At 46.8% G+C, this 18,737-nt stretch overlaps 1 protein-coding gene across 1 annotated transcript in view; it reads right to left on the bottom strand.

The window, feature by feature from the left end:
• LOC133355005 (atrial natriuretic peptide receptor 1-like) overlaps nt 1-18,737 on the bottom strand; it is a 73,105-nt gene that overhangs the window by 17,476 nt on the left and 36,892 nt on the right. The window contains 6 exon segments of the mRNA XM_061572262.1: nt 6,965-7,124; nt 9,451-9,522; nt 10,886-10,990; nt 13,683-13,760; nt 16,292-16,366; nt 18,198-18,318. Of these exon segments, the coding sequence (XP_061428246.1) occupies nt 6,965-7,124; nt 9,451-9,522; nt 10,886-10,990; nt 13,683-13,760; nt 16,292-16,366; nt 18,198-18,318 (611 nt within the window).

An 18,737-nucleotide genomic window follows, 5' to 3' on the forward strand; every position in this document is an offset into this window, starting at 1 on the left:
AGACCTTGTCAGACAGCTAGATTTTGATGATCTAGTGGATGATTTTGCGAGGAGGAAGGCAAGAAAGACACGAATATAGGAAAGCGGTCGGGGGGGGCTCCAAAAGACATGTGCCCAGAGACCTCACGGGACCATGATCTGGCCCTGTTCCGAGGTCAGGAGGTTTGTTGGCTTTGTGTTATATTACTGCCGCTTCCTGCTGCAATTTACGAGCATTGCCAAGCCCCTGCATGCACTGACTGGCAAAAACCAGAGGTTTCACTGGGGGGAGGCCAAAGAAAAGGCCTTCACTACCTTGCGTGATCAGTTGACCAAGGCTCTGACTCTAGCATACCCTGATTTTTCTCTGCCGTTCATTCTTGACACTGATGCGAGTGATGTAGGCATCAGGGGAGTTTTGTCACAATTGCAGAATGGAGTAGAGGTGGTCATAGCCTACAGCAGTCGCGTGCTGTCTCCGGCCGAGCAACGCTATTGCATAACCCACAAGGAGCTACTGGCGGTTGTCCACTTTGTACAGCAATTTAGGCCATATCTCTGTGGACGACTGTTCACGGTGTGCATAGACCATGCAGCACTTCAACATTCGTTATGCATAGCCCATCCATCGGGTCAGATCGCTTGTTGGATGGAACGACTCCAGAAGTTCAAATACAAAAGTGTGCACCGGAAAGGCTTGTGACACAATAATGCTGACGCACTATCACGACTGCCACCATTGGAATCCTGCTCATGTGATTCAGGGGCGGCTCATTGCAGACAGCAGCGCCCTAGGACATCATCTGTGGTTGCGCTGGTGCAGTCTATAGGGGACGGTCATGCTATGGCTCCAACAGACTGTCACCTGGCATGGAATAGATCACGCTACAATTGGCTGAGAGCTCCTTTCGAGCGCTACAAGAACGGGTAGAGACACACACACCACAAGGGGAGGTGTTACTGGAGCTGCACTTCATTGTGTGCCACGGATTCTCGATGTCTCAGAGGCGTTGTCTTGTACTACCAGAAGCTCTGCATCAACAACTATTCCACGAAATCCACATTAACCGCTTGGTACATCTGGGTCACCGAAAGATACTCTTAACCTTTAAACAGAACTACTATTGGTGGGGAATGTTGGTGGATGTGCAGAAATGGGTAGCGGAATGCTTGAAGTGCATGAGCCGGAAACTACCCGCTCAACCCATACAACCCATAAAACCCATACAACCCGTACAACCCATACAACCCATAGAACCCATACAACGTCCCTTTCAGTCCATTAGAAAAGGGGATAAAGGGGCGGAGAAGGGCCCTTATCGTGCTTCTATTGTGACCACCACAGACCCAGTTGTGTGAATATATGTTGATTATTATCTTATCTTATACTTATATAACGCTTTTATCCAAGGCGCTTTACAAGGGTTATGAGTGGTACAATTAGGGGAACTAAAATGATATGGTGAATAGGGATGGAGTATAGGGAGGGCGGTTAGTGGGTACCGGAATTACGGGGGTGCCTAGGGATGGAGGGAAGGATGCACCAGGGAAAAGCGGTGGGTTTTCAGGGAGGAGCCGAAACTGGACAAGGAGGGTGCTTCTCGCTTAATGTGGAGGGGAAGTTCGTTCCAGTGCAAGGGTGCAAGTGGGAATAAGGAGCAGAAACGGGATTGTGCACAAGGAGAGGGGGGACGGTTAGGATTAGGAGAAATTGAGAGTGGAGCAGGCGGGAGGGGACACGAGACGAGACGAGGGAAGCGAGGTAATGAAGAGATTTAAATACTCGTGTAAGGAGCTTTAATAGACACCGGTAGTAGATGGGGAGCCAGTGCATTTCTATAAGAAGGGCAGAGGTGTGGGAGCAGTGTGGTAGGCTGTAAATGAAACGCGCAGACGCATTTTTGATCTGTTGTAGTGGAATTAATGCATATGTAGTGTCATAAATGGTGTCACTCTATTGTAGCAACAGTCGCGAGTGAAGAGTGGTACTGTATGTGTGGAGCCCCTCTCTAGCACCAGAGTGAATATGGCATGGAAGGGCTCAATAGAGGACGTAACAGTCTGGGTGAACCCGTGAGGGCACGTGACTGGACGAGGTGGTAACGAGGGCCAAAGAGGAGGTGAGAGGGACACGTGATGTGGGCCCTGAGTCTCCGAGAAGGAGCTGGAAAGGGGCGTGGCCAAGGGCTGGGCCTGGCCACACCGGAGTGGATAAAGGCCGAGTCCCGAGAGTGATCACGGCGGTTCATCTCTGGGAAGAAATCCTCCGTCTTCGAGCCTGGGTTCTCGGTCTCGCGCACGTGGAACAGGCAGCGTGTTCGCTGTCCTGATCCGACTTAGTAATTATCCCGTCCAGTGTGTAGATAGTCAGCCGTGGTGGTCACCACCCTAAGTCATTATACTCTTAATGTTAATCTGTGGTTTTAGTTAATAAACGTGTTGCCTCCAAGATCAAGAGTAAGCCTCAATTGAACCCACTCCACATATGCAGGGAGACCGAGTAGGAGAGAGTTATAGTAGTCTAACCGAGGGAAGATGAGTGAGTGTATTAGTAGTTTGGCAGTGGATTGAGTGATGAGAGGGCATATTTTGTGAATGCTGACAAGGTGGAAACGACAGGTGCGGGTGATGGCGGAGATGTGAGAGGGGAGGGAAAGGGAGGAGTCAAAGAGGATACCAAGGTTGTGGGCATAGGGGAAAGGGGTGAGTGAGAAGGGTGTGAAGGTGATGGTGTGGGTGGGTGAAGGAAAAAGAGCAGCGGGGAAAAATATAACCTGGGTTTTAGAGGGGTTGATGGCAAGGAAGTGAAGCGACATCCAAGACTGAAGGGCAGTTAAGCAGGCTGAAAAGCGAGAAGAGAGGTCCGGAGTTAAAGTGGAGAAAGAGAAGAACGTTTGGATGTCGTTGGTGAAGAAGTGGTGGGAGAAGTTAAAGGAGGAGATAAGTGTTTCGAGAGGGGAGATGTAGAGAGAGAAGAGAAGGGAGCCCAGGATAGAACCTTGGGGAACACCTGCTGTGACGGGTGAAGTAGCGCTGCAGAAGTGATTGAAGGAGACCAAGGATGAGCATGAATGGCCAGGAGTAAGTAGGGAAGGATAGCGGGTAGAAGGGAAGTAGGGATCGGGTCAACGGGTGAGGTGGTGAGATGGACTTTGGAGATGGTAACGGAGAGGTCCGCTAGACTCACGGGGGGGATATTGGTGAAGGCAGACGGAGTCGGGTGTTGGTGCGCAGCTAAGGATGGAAGGGTCTGGATGGGATACGGGGAAGCTTAGAAAGAGGAGCGAATGGCATACGTTTTGGAGAGAAGAAAAGAGCAAAGTCAGTAGCAGAGATGCCAGTGGAAAGGGCGGGGAGGAGTTGGGGAGAAGTGTGCAGAGGTTATTAAGGGTAGAGAAGAGTAGGAGGGGATGAGAGGAAAGGGAGTAATGTGTTAATGTGTTGATGGTGGAGTGAAAGATGGCAGAGGCAGCATCTGGGTGGAGGGAGGAAAAAGAGGGCAAGGAAGGCAGAGAGATTGGGGATGCGGAGTCTCTAGTGAGCAGAGATCGTGGGAAAGAAAGTGGTGGGGTAGGATGGGGCTGGTAAGGGGTGGAATGGGTAAGGTGATGGTGAGAGAGAGGAGGAAGTAGTCCGATGGAGGGTGGGGGACGGATACAATGGGGGAAGCCTACCAATCTGATATAAAGATGAGGTCGAGGGTGCTGCCAGAGGTGTGAGTAGGGGGCGAGGGAAGGAGATAGAGATCGAAGGAGTTAGTGAGGGGAAGGAGGGTCGGGGCAATGTAGAGAAGACTAAGATCCAGACTTAAATCACCTTGAAGAATAAAAGGGTGTGGGAGAGGGAGGACAGTGGAAAGAAGACAGTCGAGGTGGTCAAGGATAGAGGGACTGGGGGGACAATAGATGATGAGGAAGGTGATAGAGTGGGGGGAGTAGAAGGAGGATAATTGGTGTTAAAATGAGGGAAGGACAGGATAGAGGGGAGTGTAGGCGCAGGGGTTCAGGATGGAGGATTGAGCAAGGATATGCCTCCAGCTTTGCCCACCCAACGAGGGGTGTGGGAAAGGAGGAGGCAGAGGATGAAAGGGCGGCAGGGGTGGTGGTGTTTAATGGGGCGATCCAGGTTTCTGTGATAGCGAGGGCGGTGAATTTAAGGGAGAGAAAAGCATCCAAGGTGGAGGCAGATTTATTGCACACGGAATGAGAGTTCCAGAGGCCTAATTTGAGGGAAAAATCAGCGGATGGCGGGGTCGGAGGGAGTGCAGGTGTATGTTGAACTTCTTTTGCACCGTATGTAGCCAACCGTGCTAATTGGAGGTGAGGGGGAAGGACAGTAAACTAAACACAAAAAGCATTTCCAAAGAAATTAGTTTTCAATTTAGATTTGAAAGCGCAAAGCTCCAGTGGCTTCCTAATATCGGCAGGAAGAGCATTCCAGAATGCCGCAGAAGTACATCTGAAAGCGTGCGATGCGGTGACCATATTTGTTTGATGGTTCACCAAAAGCTGCTGTGAGGATGGCCGGAATTTGCGTGATGGTGTATGTTCCTTTAAGAGACTAGAAAGGTATTATGGTTAATTTCTGGTTAACACTTTGTGTGTAATGAGCTGTTCCCCTGCACTTGACTCGTTGTTTCCTACAGGTTTAATGGCATTAGGATGCCAATTGATATTATTTTTCTGGACACATAGGCCTGATGCTGTAGGCCGAAACACCTCTGCGGTGTCCAGGATTGCTTACAAGTCTGAAATACATCATTTGAACCAGGCTGGGAGGCACAGTTTTAAGGACAATTAAAAAAGAAAAATTCCCCACTCCCATTTGTGCATTATTATTTAAGCAAACAAGTGGTAGTCAAACATTATAAACTTACGAAAATAAATATTTCAGCGTTGTCGTGCCTGTCTCGAGTTAGGCAATAATAGAAGATTTATGTTTTATTATTTTACGGTGGAAAAGCACATCGCGATTTACAGTCGCGTATCCATTAACCACAAATATTTCGCTCACGGCCGCCGGGTAGGGCGGGCGGTGCTGCTGCAGCTCAGCGATAATGCTCTCGCACGTCAACCATAAAACACTCCTGTATGCATCAGGCACTTGAAAATATAATGGCTTTTCCATAAAGGTATCGTCCGTTATTAAAGAATCATTATTGGGCCTTCCCTGTAAAAAAAAGTCCCTACATAAAACTAAAATAAACTTTCTTTTTTATTTACCCAGGTAAGGCTCACTGAGCTATATAACTATTTTTCAGAAGCGACCTGGCCACAAATAATAGCTCAATGAAGTGGCTTATCAAGTGGAAATTGATAGCAGCCAAACTCTAAATGCATGACCCTAAATTTGGAGGGTAAAACCAGAGGACCTGGAGAAAAATCCATGCGACCATGGGAAGAATATGCAAACTCCACATATATTATCTTAAAATAATGTATACAGTGCCTTAACAAATATACAGGCATCAAGGGTGCCTCGGTGGCGAGATAGTTAACTACGTTGAAATATTTATTTCGAGATAGTTAAATATTTATTTAGTTAACTATCTCGCCACCGAGGCACCCGACATAAGTGGGGCAGTGAGCCCATTATCCCCCCTTTCCCGCAACCCGTAAGCTCTGTGATCGGTCTTCTGCCCACATAAATTCTGTACCCCCCTTCCTTATTCTTGCTCGCGTTCTGTTCCGGGCTGTTGTCTAATAAAATTAACAAAATTATAAATGGATGGCAGTTTGGACCGTGTCGACGAAACATTGGCAACGTTTTCCTTACGCACTTAAAGTAGTTTTTTTATGTCAATGTCAACACTCGAGCAATCTTCAACGGCACGTAACAAAAGTGTTTCCAAATGATCGGAGGCGACACACTAGCGAGCCCCTGGCACTCTCTGGAATGTCGGTTCGATTCGTGCCGCCAACACTGTGGAGGTGGTGGTGGTGGGCCACTGGTATCAGAATTCTCATTCTCAGTACCTGGATCTCGATCATTTGCCACACCGACTTTGAGACATTTTGGCCGGCACTGTGAGCTTCTTGACTCAACGTTGGGGGTCTGTTCGCTGCCAAGCACAGCTGAATCAGCGGCTGTAACTGCCGACACTGCCGACGGTCCTGGGCTGTGGTCTATCTCCATATATATAAAAGGCAAAGTTGTGAATATGTGTGTCTGTTCAAAATGTTTAGCTTACAACCCGACATGCAACAAACTGCAAATTTGCCATGTGGGTACTTTCCAGACTGTACACCATGCAAAAATGAGAAAAATACACTTTTTTGGGGGGGAGATCAATAATGCATATGTTTTTTGCACGGCAAGTGAGCTGTGACGTAACATCTGTCACGTGACCCGCGCATGTGGAAGCGTAATGCATTGTAGTGTAGTGGTTAGCGCGCTGCGCTACGAACCCGGCGACCCGAGTTCGATTCCCGCTCACGGCCACCACCGGTGACGATTATTTGAACCGGTCCTGGGCCTCCCCTAGGTCGACTCAGCCTCAAACGAGTAACTGCTGTGGTGTGTGAACATTGCCACTGGGGAGACAAAGGCGGCCGGGTGTGGTGAATCCAAGTCCCGGGCGATGCCGGGTAGTACAGCTAGTTGGTTTATATGTAGCTCTATATTGGTCTCTATGTACCCGATGGATCTCATGCAACTCTGTGTAACTGCAGTGTCCTGTAACTAACCACTGCAGTCTTGGGCTGTGAACTATGGCTCTCTATGTAACTCTGTGGATCTATATGCAACCCTATGGATCTCTGTGTTACTCTATGGCTCTCTATGCAACTCTGTGTAACTGCAGTGGCCTGTAACTGCCACCACTGCTGACCGTCCTCGTTTGTAGTTGTCCTTGCAACAGAGCTACTGAGCTCATTGGGGCCTCATCAGCTGAAGTAATAAAGCCTGAGTGTGAGGTTTGAGGAGGCTTAGCCACCGTCAGCCAGAGCCACACACCATCCTCCCACCTGTGATTACCACCACTTACTTGCGAAGAGCATGGTGCCCTCCGCCGCCTCTGGGTCAGAGCGGAGGGTGGCCAGGCCATAGTCGGTGATCTTGAGGACAAAGCGACTGTCCACCACGCAGTTGGATGACTTGAGCGCGCCGTGCGAACCGATGACGCTGGCGTGGAGGTAGGCCATGCCCTGCCGGGATGGGAAGAAAGACACAACACACACCGTGCTTGGAGACACGACTTGTAGCGACGCTTGCAAGCGCGCTAGCTGCTACACCACTGCTCTCTCCAAAACTCGTCCATGGTTTTGTAACGTCCAGGCCAAAGAGCTTCCCAATGGCTCAGGAGACAGACAGCTGAGCTGGCACCACAGGGATCCTGATGATGAAACCAGGGTCATCTACAGCAGCGAGCGATTTGAAGTTTTTGGCCCAGTTGCCAGTGACTGGCTACACAAAATAATGTTACATTTGCATTTCCACTTAACTTTGGCTAAAGTCTAGCTGTGAGAATTTAAAGCATCACTGTCTTACTGTCACGCGATGAACATTTCTGCACCTCCGATGAGCACGGTTGGCTACGTATGGTGCAACAGAAGTTCAACATATGGTACATTTTCTTGGTTCTTTCGGTAAAGTCACGTAGAAGGGAAGTAATAAAATAATTAAAATAAAACATAATAAGATAATTCTTCTACGTGACTTTACTGAAAGAACCAAGAAGATGAATCCCTGCAGTCACGAAAGCTTTAAATCGAAATATGGTACATTCTTTCTGAGCCCAGCGACCTGAGACAGATTCCCAGCCATGGCCGGTCGTTAGCAACGAGTGAAATCTCAGGCAACCCTGGGCTGCCCCACTTCACCAAACCGACAATGACCAACATGGTGAAGTATGGCCAAACAACCCCCAACCACCGACACAGCATGGAAAGGCTGAAAATATTGGTTGATAAAGGGTTGAAATTATGAATATTAATTTATTACATCGTTTTACCTCCACCTCTCTAAAATAAATACAAATTCTGATTCTGTTAAATGTTTCGTCATTTAATTTTTACTGATCGATATCATCATTGTCAGCCATGATCAATACACTGCGGGATGAAGGCCTCCCCCAAGCCGGCCATGACCTCTCGTGATCTCATGATGCAACAAACCACCCAGGACCTGCCCGACATGAGAACCGATTGCAAGGCTCCATCTCCTCGGAGTATGTCCTCTCGTGGCTCGTTCTATCCCTGTCCCTTGGCTGCCCCTCCGCTATTATTCTTGACCGTCAGCCGTCGTCCCCTTCTAGCCCACAACACGCATCGCCCAAGCCCCACTCACTTTCCTTAACGGTCTGAATGATATTCTTGGTTCTTTCGGTAAAGTTGGATGCTGCTAATCTTGCATAATGCACGGGCATAAGTAGTACTAATCACATACCTGCATTTCCCATATCCCCTCCCTTGGATGCTGTTAACCTGCATAATGCACGGACATAAATAGTACTAATCACATACCTGCATTTCCCATAAATATGCTAAATTCCTCTTTATATGCAAATTATTTTGTCAAGGCGCCCTTTCCCACCCCCCCCCCTTCCAACCCAGCTTATATATATGCTCCAAGCACGTGTGCTGTTTCATTCAGACGCTGTCGCCTCGACAGACCTGGTTTCACCTGAGGACGGCTGCTGGCGTTGTGGCCGAAACGTCGTGAGAGTTGTTTTGTTATGTTTTATTTTTATTATTTTATTACTTCCCTTCTACGTGACTTTACCGAAAGAACCAAGAAGAAGAAAAAGTCACGTGACTTTGCCGAAGGAACCAAGAATATGAACCCCTGCAGTCACGAAAGCTTTAAATCGAAAAAGGTCTGAATGATGTCATTAACCTGCGCGTGTCCTCCAATCCACGCGTCCCTCTCCCTGGCTCCTTGTGTAAGGGGACACCACGGTTGTAAGATGTTAACTACCTCGCCTGGTATCCAGGAGGTCGTGGGCTCGATCCCAACCCTGATGCCTGCTGTATATTTGGAGTTTGTGTGTCTCTTTCTCATCATCATCACGGTTGTAAGATGTTAACGACCTCGCCTGGTATCCAGGAGGTCGTGGGCTCGATCCCAACCCTGATGCCTGCTGTATATTTGGAGTTTGTGTGTCTCTCTCCCCGTGGTCACATGGATTTTTTCCAGGTCCCCTCCGGATTTTCCCTCCACATTTAGAAACAACATGTCTTTAAAGTATTTGTCTACTATACATTTCCACACTATGAGCCACTTCGTTGAGCGATCATTTGTGGCCAGGTCGCTTCTGAAAAAGAGCTACCTTTATAGCTCATTGGGCCTTACTTGGTAGAATAAAAAATAGTTTGCTGGAGTTTAGGAATTCCACACGTATCTCTCCCAATCGATCCACTGCTGCGCCCGTCGCAGACAAAAGTCGGAAGCTGCCATTAAATTTAAATCCATTTTACTGAGGGCCGATGGACCTTAAGCACTCAATAATGTGCCCCTGACAGTGGTATTCACCTTGACGATGTCGTTGATGAGTGAGAAACGAAACATCCAATCCAGGTTTATGCTTTCGTTTTCCAAAATATCCTGAAAAAATAGTTGGTAAAAAAATACATAAAGGTTAAAATGCATTATGAGCTCACGAGTTAAAAAATATATATATATAAATAAAGAAAAACCAGGTACATGCTTTAATTTTCCTAAATATTTCTTTTTATAATTTACAAGAAGCTTAAAATGCATTCCGAATTGACAATGGAATTTTCTACTTGCATGTATATATAATGGGGATTCATGCACAATGCTTTATTAATTATGATCATATTTACTGCCAAATCCAAGCCAGTCTGCGTTAAGCCACCACCACCACCATGAGGAAGCAATTATATTGTTAAGAGCTCCCATCGTGGACAAATTATATACTGATGCAGGCTGTGCAATTTCATCCCATCATTATGCGACGATCCAGTGTACTGTTACGACTTACGCAATTACTTCCAAACCAGAAGCAGCCCATCATTTGAGACCTCCGGAAAAATGGAGCGTGTCACGTCGTGAACAAATGTGCCCGCCGTTCGAAGGATGCTAACACCGACGACGTAAGTCATTAACTATTTTAAATCGTGCCGGGCCATATGCTGCATGCAACGTCTCAATCGTGCCGGCTTTAGTTTGTTTTGTTCCTAAAAAAGCCAAAATAAAAATGTAAACATAAAGCAAAACAATCAGGTATGTCTAAGATTTTGTCAACAATGTAATCGCTCATGGCACCTGGAGAGAATACTTAGTGGCACTTATTTTATCATTCAATGCAGGTGGCCCATTTTAGTTTGTTTTCACTGCTTAAACGGGCGACGTAGCAATTGCGTTATTCAAGCAGCCAAAATAGAACATGAGTCACATTTTCTTAAGACCACACACTAACGGAGCTCTTTTTTTCAGAGCCCATGTTAATCAATAAAATGTATTACAGAGGAAAACAATTAAATACAAGTATCCATATATTTATATAGAGTACACACACAAGACAAATATTCCCTATGCAAACTCCACAGGACATGAGGGAAAGATGCAAGATGAGGTGGGGTGGCCAGGATGATGCCAGGCCACCTTTGTCTCCCCAGTGCTGAAGTTTACACACCACTATGTACTCATTTAATCGAACATGGATTGCTGTATATGCAGCGCAGTGCCGATCCCCGCACAAAATTTTCACGCAAAATTACACACACATTATAATAGACACATATAATGGAGCTACACGACATCGGACAAAAAACAAAGCAGTCAGCATTGCAGCAAATTAGACTCCAGAGTTTTACCCTGAAGCATGTAGCATCGAAAGCAGCCACTTGATTCATAGCTGTTTATATCGGAGGGAGGGAGCGAAGTGGAGGGAGAGGGTGAGGCCTCTTTCCGGCACGGATGCTCACAGCTTGACACGACTGACCTTCAGGCTGCCTCGGGGACAGTACTCGGTGACGATGCAGATGTTGGGTGGGTCGATGCAGGCTCCCACGAACCTGGTCAGGTGGTCGTTTTGCACGTCCCTCATCTGCACAGACAAGGGGCAGTTTCCACAAATTAAGCAACCTCCCAGGCCAAAATGTCAACAGCCGAACGATACGACGAATACTCAGCACGAAAATGTATTTTCGGTTATGTGTCATCACTGCATAATGATGCGTCGAACTAGAACCCATGACGTAAATCGAGGGTCCTTGCCTTTTAGATCGTCAATTCGCCAACATTGATTCAAACCAGCGTGACTCTGCTAATGATTGAAAACTACTTTTCGTGTTTAGTTTGTTGTCCTTCCCCCACACCTCCGATTATCACGGTTGGCTATGCACGGTGTGAAAGAAGTTCAACATATGGCGAAATCAGCCAAGAGTTGTGTTTATTTGAATGAACGCTGCTGACATTATTTGCCTCCCACAAGGCAATGTCGGCAAGTGCGTTGTGCCAGAAATAATTTTATTTTTTATGTAGAAAGCCGAATCTATGGAGGAGACATGGTCTGCTTATTTACGTTGCAATTTATATTCCCCACAACAGCGCTATTTATTAATTGTTGTTACTAATATTCATAGTGAGTTCTTGCTCAGATGAGCGGCCCTGAGCCAGTGATGGAAATTCTACATCTCTCTGGCGGAGACGAGTCTATCCATAGGACACCCTAAAAGTGGTGCATCTAGAAACTTTCCATTAAATACAGTCCTTACAATGATAACATAGCATTCAATCTACTCTCTCTGGTAAATATAAACTAAATACCAATTTTTGAAGTCTCAATGGTTCACTTCGATCTGTTTATTCAAATTCATGATGTGGGGCTGACTCGATGCGTTTCATCAGGCCACTCATCTGTACCTCCTGCGAGTTCTGTTTGTGCGATTTCGTGGACATATGGCTAACCTATATCTACCCAAAATTAGCGATGGTCTGTGCACTTTGAATTCACTCATACCCAGATATGTGGTTGGACGTGGGATAACATTTTGTGCATTGCATTACTTTCCCAAATTTTACTAAGTTTGTTTTACTAAGTTGGTTTTCTCTGTGTCTCTATGTTGTCTCTCTAGTATTTCCTGCAGTCACGAAAGCTCCAAATCTCTCATTGACATGCTCATTTCTTTACCCCCCCCCCCCCTCTCTCTGTGCCTCCCTCTCTGTCTATTTAAGACCTCGACACAGAGGCGTTGTTTCTCTGTGTGCCTATTTGTGTGTCTCTCTCTGTGTGGCTCTGTGTTATCTCTCTCTGCTTGTGTGTCTGTCTGTGTGTCTCCGTGTCTGTGTTTTGTCTCGCTCTCAAATTTAGCACTCTTTGGAAGAACGTATTCAACCAGGTAGGGTGTTGACTGTTATGTTAGCCGACTATCTGTGTTGTGTTGCATTATATTTCTAAGTTTACTAGTTTTTTTCCTCATTCATTCGTACCTGATGATGATTGCTTGTGTTGCAATCGAAACGTTGTATTCTATTATTTAATGTATTTTCTTTCTTCGTGACTTCACGAGAGCTCCGAATGAACATTGTGTGTTGTATTGTGTCCTTGAGGACGGCTGTTTGCATTGTGGCCGAAACGTCGTGAGAATAATTGTATTATGTTTATTTTTATTATTTTATTATTTCCCTTTTACGTGACTTTACCGAAAGAACCAAGAATATATAATTTAGTTAAATAAATAATTATTCCTGGCCACTTGCCAAGTGTGTAAGCACGGTTTGTGCCAGACGTTAACTCCCCAGGACGTTTCCCAATGGCGTGTGAACGTCGGCTTGCTCTGAAATCCCTGGGCCCTCTGCCTGCAACACGTTGCTTCTTTCTGCTCCTTCACTGGCACCGCTCAACTTTGGGATTCCCACCCTTCGTCCCTTCCCCCCCCCCCCCCCCACGTTCTTACTATGCAAGTGCGTGTGTTCTTTCACACCGTCCGTAGTCAACTGCACTAACCGGAGATGCGAGTGAAGGACAACAAATTAAACACTAAAAACAACACCAGTGATGATTATCTGAACCGGTCCTGGGCCTCCTCTATGTCCACTCTGCCGCAAATGAGTACCTAGTGTGGTGTGTAAACATCGCCACTGGGGAGACAAAGGCGATCTGGCGTGGTGCTAGCCACCCACCCCCTCGTGTACATTACCGGCCTTCATAGGTGCTCACTAACAGCACTTGCCCCTACAGTCTGTTAAGGCTATACGGGAGATCTTTGTCTTTGTTGGGAGCGCCAGGTGGCTAAACACAGCAAGTTGGCACAGTAGGTGGCACAGGTGGTGCATCTGCCGGTCATCTCAGTCAGTCCACCCATGGCACCTGGATCTGTCCTGTGACCTCCTGTCAGTGGGCATTCGACACTTCACATGGCCTTAAAGTGCACATAGCCTGGCACAAGCGCCGTGGTGACGTCACAGACATTTAGTGGCGAATGGTAGTTGTTGTTGTGCTGGGAATGGTGCAGGTTGCCCCACAGTATGTTAAGGCTATACGGGGTATCTTTGTCTTTGTGTTGGACATGGCGCAACGGTTAGCACGCTGCTTCGAACCCGGCGACCCGAGTGTGGACACAAAGACGGCCGTGAGTGGTGCTGGCCACCCACCTACTCATGTGCTGCCATGCTGGCCTTCATAGGTGCTACTCGCAAACAGCACTTGCCTCAAGAGTCTACTGTGGCTATACGGGGGGGGGGGGGGGTAGCTTTGAGCTGTGTGTGCGCACGCCATTCCGTCGTCTGTTACTTACGTGCTTCATCTCAAACAGGACCTGGCGGGTTAGCTCGATGCGTTTCTTTGGCACCCGCTTAATTGCCACAATATTGCCCTGTAAGCAATTCATACACACAGACATAGTCATTTTAAACTTCATAAAATATATGTAACCGTGTGTGTGTATGTCTGTGTACGCCATATATTATAATAGTAATCATTTATTTCCCTTTGTCAATTACACTACGCCGCTATTCGGGACAACATTACTCAACCCTAGTGGCCCTGTGCTGTGTCAGGAGGCACGTGAGGCAGAGTCACGGCTCACCTGGCCTTCGGGGATGGCTGGGGGGGTGCTGCACCACCATGTGTCCATTGAGCCCCCCACCCAAGTTGACTTCCCGTAGTGGTGAATCACTGTTGCGGTGCCCCCCCCCACCCCCCCCCACATGACAGGTCCACTGGCCCCCTCCCCATCCGAGAGGAGCAGGAGCCGGGCTGAGTTGTTCCCACTTTCGTTTATTCTGGGCAAGGTGCTTCATGTCGATATTAACCCTATCCTGTTCCGAGACAACTGCAAGTTTCGTCCACTGCTGAACACACCAGCAGTTGCCGTTAATTGTATGTAGAGAGGCGTGGCGCAGCTGTTCTTAAAGACTTTCTACTGTACCCACCGCAGAGAACTGTCGCGACACGACTGCACTCTACCATAGCTGGCTCCAAACTGTGCCACATGCCTCCCACGTGGCCTTGTGGGAGCCTCGGTACTGATAAAGGTATTTTATTTTAATTTAATTCTAGTTCCGTTCTGATGACGTACATGTACGTACTCATACGGCATTGGTGTCTGATGCTAGGGAAAAAAAGTGCCCCTTTAGGTCATCCCCCTCCAACATGAACCGCTTGGCCACCCGGTTTTCAGTAGAAAGCCTTAACACGTCAGTTTCCAGGTGGTGGAGGGTCTTACGATACACACTTTTAGCCAGATCATTGGCCGTGCGGTGGTAATAGCGCAAATAGATCCATCTTGACATCTGTGCCTAGTGGATGTTGGATGTTTCCCTTCAACTTGATATTCAAGTTTCCATTTTACTTTCGTTTAGCCATGTGGGAACTCGAGAGCAGGATGGTCTCATTTGCAAGAGTGATCCAGGTGACCAAAGGTACAAAAAAATAACGAACCAAATAGATTCAGAGAAAAAACAACATTGCACAATAAATCAAAACCTTTGCGCTAGTATATATGACAATATTATATGAAATACATTTTCTGAAATAATATTGGCTTGGACAAATAACCTTTAAAAACCATTCATAGTAAAATTAAGTAACTGAAACATCAACATGGATGTGAATGTAAAAATCACTAGTATGGAAACAGACAAGGATATACATTAAACATTTAGTTAATCTGTTGATAAACATTTGACCGTTGGATCTTTATACAGTAAAGTAATACCCCGTGTTGCGCTGGTAATTTATTTCTGAAAGGTTAGATGCCGAATATCGAAACGACGTAAATCAAAGCGATTTACAGGTGGAAGTGCTTGCACAAAGGATAGTAACATCTCATCCTGTGTTCTTGGAATCTAGGTGGAGGTGAAGGTGGAGGTGAAGGTGGAGGTGAAGGTGGAGTTGAAGGTGGAGGTGGAGGTGGAGGTGAAGGTGGAGGTGGAGGTGAAGGTGGAGGTGAAGGTGGAGGTGAAGGTGGAGGTGAAGGTGGAGGTGAAGGTGGAGGTGAAGGTGGAGGTGAAGGTGGAGGTGAAGGTGGAGGTGAAGGTGGAGGTGAAGGTGGAGGTGAAGGTGGAGGTGAAGGTGGAGGTGGAGGCCGAAAGGCGACGGATACGAGAAAGGACGGGCGATGCTGTCAGCCACGAGACTGTGGGTTGAGGCAATGCTCATCAGGTAGTGGTGTTTATAAAGTGACGACCCATTTGTGAAACGACATAAGAGGGGGAGATGTAAATCAAATGTCTTACTTTATTATAATGACACAGGCTGTTCGTGAAGCTATACATTTTTTTTGCTTGACAAAAATATTTTATTTCGATGTTTAACCATGATTTCTCAATTGGGAAACAGGCAGCAATCATCGTCCCCTCCTGCGAAAACCTCGCGGCACCCTCCTGAAAACATTGATTCTTGAGATCACACAGTGGCCACGGAACGTAGTTTAAGGTATTTACTGACGGAATTAGACTTCCAGCTGTTGTTCAGCTATTGAAACGCTACTCTGACCTCTGACCTTTTCTACTCTGGCCTTCATATCAGAGGTGACATCTCTGTTGTAGAAAATTATACTTCAAGGACAAGAGGCTGTTTCCGGTCTACTCTGCAGCTGTTCCCGATCCAACAAAATGCTTTACTTGGAGACTCGTGTTTTACAGTCATAATTTAGTTATCTATTTAGTTATATATTCACATCAACAGCACAATCCATTTTAACAAAAAATCTAAACTATTTTTATTTTACTAGGTAAGGCCCACTGAGCTATATGGCTCAATTTCACAAACAATAGCTCAACTCCAAATATACAGCACGTATCAGGGTCGAGATCGAACCCATGACCTCCTGTATACCAGGTGAGGGAGTTAACATCTCGCTACCGCAGCACCAAACGTAAAAGTTAATCATTTGACCGGCACCTTGTAATATGCTGTCTGTACAAAGAATTGTTTCTTTCCCTGCAGGGTCATGAAGGAGTTGTAGCTGGAGCCATGCTGGGAGAGGAGAGAGAGAGAGGGAGACAAACCATAAGCACGAGGTCACATCGTACACGTCAGTACATCGGGGCAATAACCGACGACAAGAGCCAAGTTATGTAAAACGACAAAGCACTATCTGGCACGCGACGACTTTTTGCCACAACGGAGAGACATGCAGCCAGGAAAGCGGGGCCTCAGCGTGAGTGAACTACATAAATAGTGGACATTAGCAAAAAAGTGCTGTGTAGCTCAACGGATTCCTCTGGTCTAAATAAAAAATTCTGATTCTGACATCTGAGCTCATTTGTCAGTGAGAATATTTATTTATATTGGAGGAATCCAATGCGCTATGAAGCTCTTTTGCAAAGATGTCCAGTATGTATGTACGTTGAACTTATTTTGTGCCATACGTAGCCAACCGTGCTAATCAGAGGTGTGGGGGAAGGACAACAAAAAATCGCTTCAAGTTATTTCGGAAGTAGTTCTGTGACATCTGCTTTCACGGGTCATTCACCAACGCGGGGGGAGGGGGGGTGATGCACGCTTTGTCTTGAGTCGTGACGCAGAGAGCCCTTCAGAATGAGAGTGTGCAGGGCAGGAGAAGAGCCTCGGTGCGCGTTGCTCAAGGCTCTCACTATCTGCGAGCCGACAGTGGTGCTGTCAGCAAGGCAACAATGCACAGATCAGAATCTAAATCTTGATTTAGACTGGAGCAGGAATTTGATGAGCTATTAAGCTCTTTTTCACAGATGTCCAGTTGGGACAGGTCAAAACATAACAACAAACAATAAAAAACACGATCAGAGTGCAAAGTATAGGAAAGGTAAGCAAATCAAATTTACAAAATATATACAATTAAAACGAAACTATTTTTTTTATCTTATCAGGTAAAGCCCACTAAGTTATTAGATTTTTTTTTCAGAAGCGACAAATGAAAGCTCAACGAAGTGGCTTATCATGTACGAAGTGGCTTATCATGTGTGTAAATATCACCATGAGGGCGGGTGAACAAGTTACAACAGCAATCAATACAAACAACAACACATCACAAATGAAAGCTCAACGAAGTGGCTTATCATGTACGAAGTGGCTTATCATGTGTGTAAATATCACCATGAGGGCGGGTGAACAAGTCACAACAGCAATCAATACAAACGACAACACATCACACGGCCCGGAGAGGCATTCGTTTGTGATGGGTGACGTGTTGGACTTGTTCTGCGTAGCAGGGAGAGATCGCTCAGCCCCTGGCTACCGAAAGTGTTAAGGAGCCCTCCCATTATGGATGGACAGGGCTGATGTGTAGACACTTTCAACACTTTGTTGGAAAATTGTCATTAAAATATTTGGAAAAAGGACGATAATAATCGTTAATCTTTGCATTTATATGGCATTGCTTAAAATGCCTCAGCAAACTCAAAAGCACATCTCATCTCAAACGTTCTAAGGGCACCCCTAGTGGCAGCTGCCCCTGTGCGGCACATGGTGACTTGGCGGCTGGCCTGCGAGCGGGCGTGAGTCGGCTATTGGAGGGTGATGATTGCAGCTATCACCCACGAGTCATTTTTGTGAATTTGTGCAACATTTTGGACCGCACACAATGGCCTCCTACCCGCTTCAAACAACGTCATGGAATCTTTAACGTTCCATTGAGAGCGAAGCTGATGGCCCGTAGTTTCCCCGCTTCATACACACGACCGCAGTATTAACCAGGGCAGCCTGCCGAATCGGACCTGCAAACCTCTGCAGAAAGCGGCGAACGCGCTAAGGTCGGGCCGTGTCACCACCCCCCGCCGATGGCGGTGACGGTTGCGGCGGTGATGGTGGCAGTGACAGTGGTGCTCACCATGGAGAGCGTGAGTCGACTGCCGGCCGTGCGCCTGCTCTTCTCGAGCTTGCTGAAGTGGATGTCCTCCCACTGAAGCCGCCACAGCATGCTCGCCAGCTCCTTCTCCACCTTCAGCTTCCTGGCAAAGCGACGTCGCAAAGCACAATTGACATTCAACTCCTGCAGAGGCTCTCGAAAACGAATTGAGTCTCGACAGATGCTTCGCTTCCAACTGAATCTAAAATGACGGGCGGTTTCCCGCTGTTTACGACGTGGCAATGCGTTCCCGGAAACTTGGTAGATGTAAATCGGACCCCATTTTCCCATTGACGAAGAAACAGTAGAGACATCACTTGCCGATGTTTTCCCATTTATCGACCATATTTAACAAGGCTCAATAGAAGAATTCCCTCATCAAAACTCGACACCATAGAGCTCGTTGTATTTCCGACCATCACCACCTAGCCAGTGAACTGGAGCACGTACACCAAGCCCTCAAGATGAATGGATACTTGAACTACAAAATCGGTAAAGCTATCACCCCAACCGTTGGGAAGG

Source organism: Lethenteron reissneri, chromosome 50 (assembly GCF_015708825.2).
Source record: "Lethenteron reissneri isolate LAM-NWPU_2019-01 chromosome 50, ASM1570882v1, whole genome shotgun sequence".
In the NCBI taxonomy this organism is placed as follows: Eukaryota; Metazoa; Chordata; class Hyperoartia; order Petromyzontiformes; family Petromyzontidae; genus Lethenteron; species Lethenteron reissneri.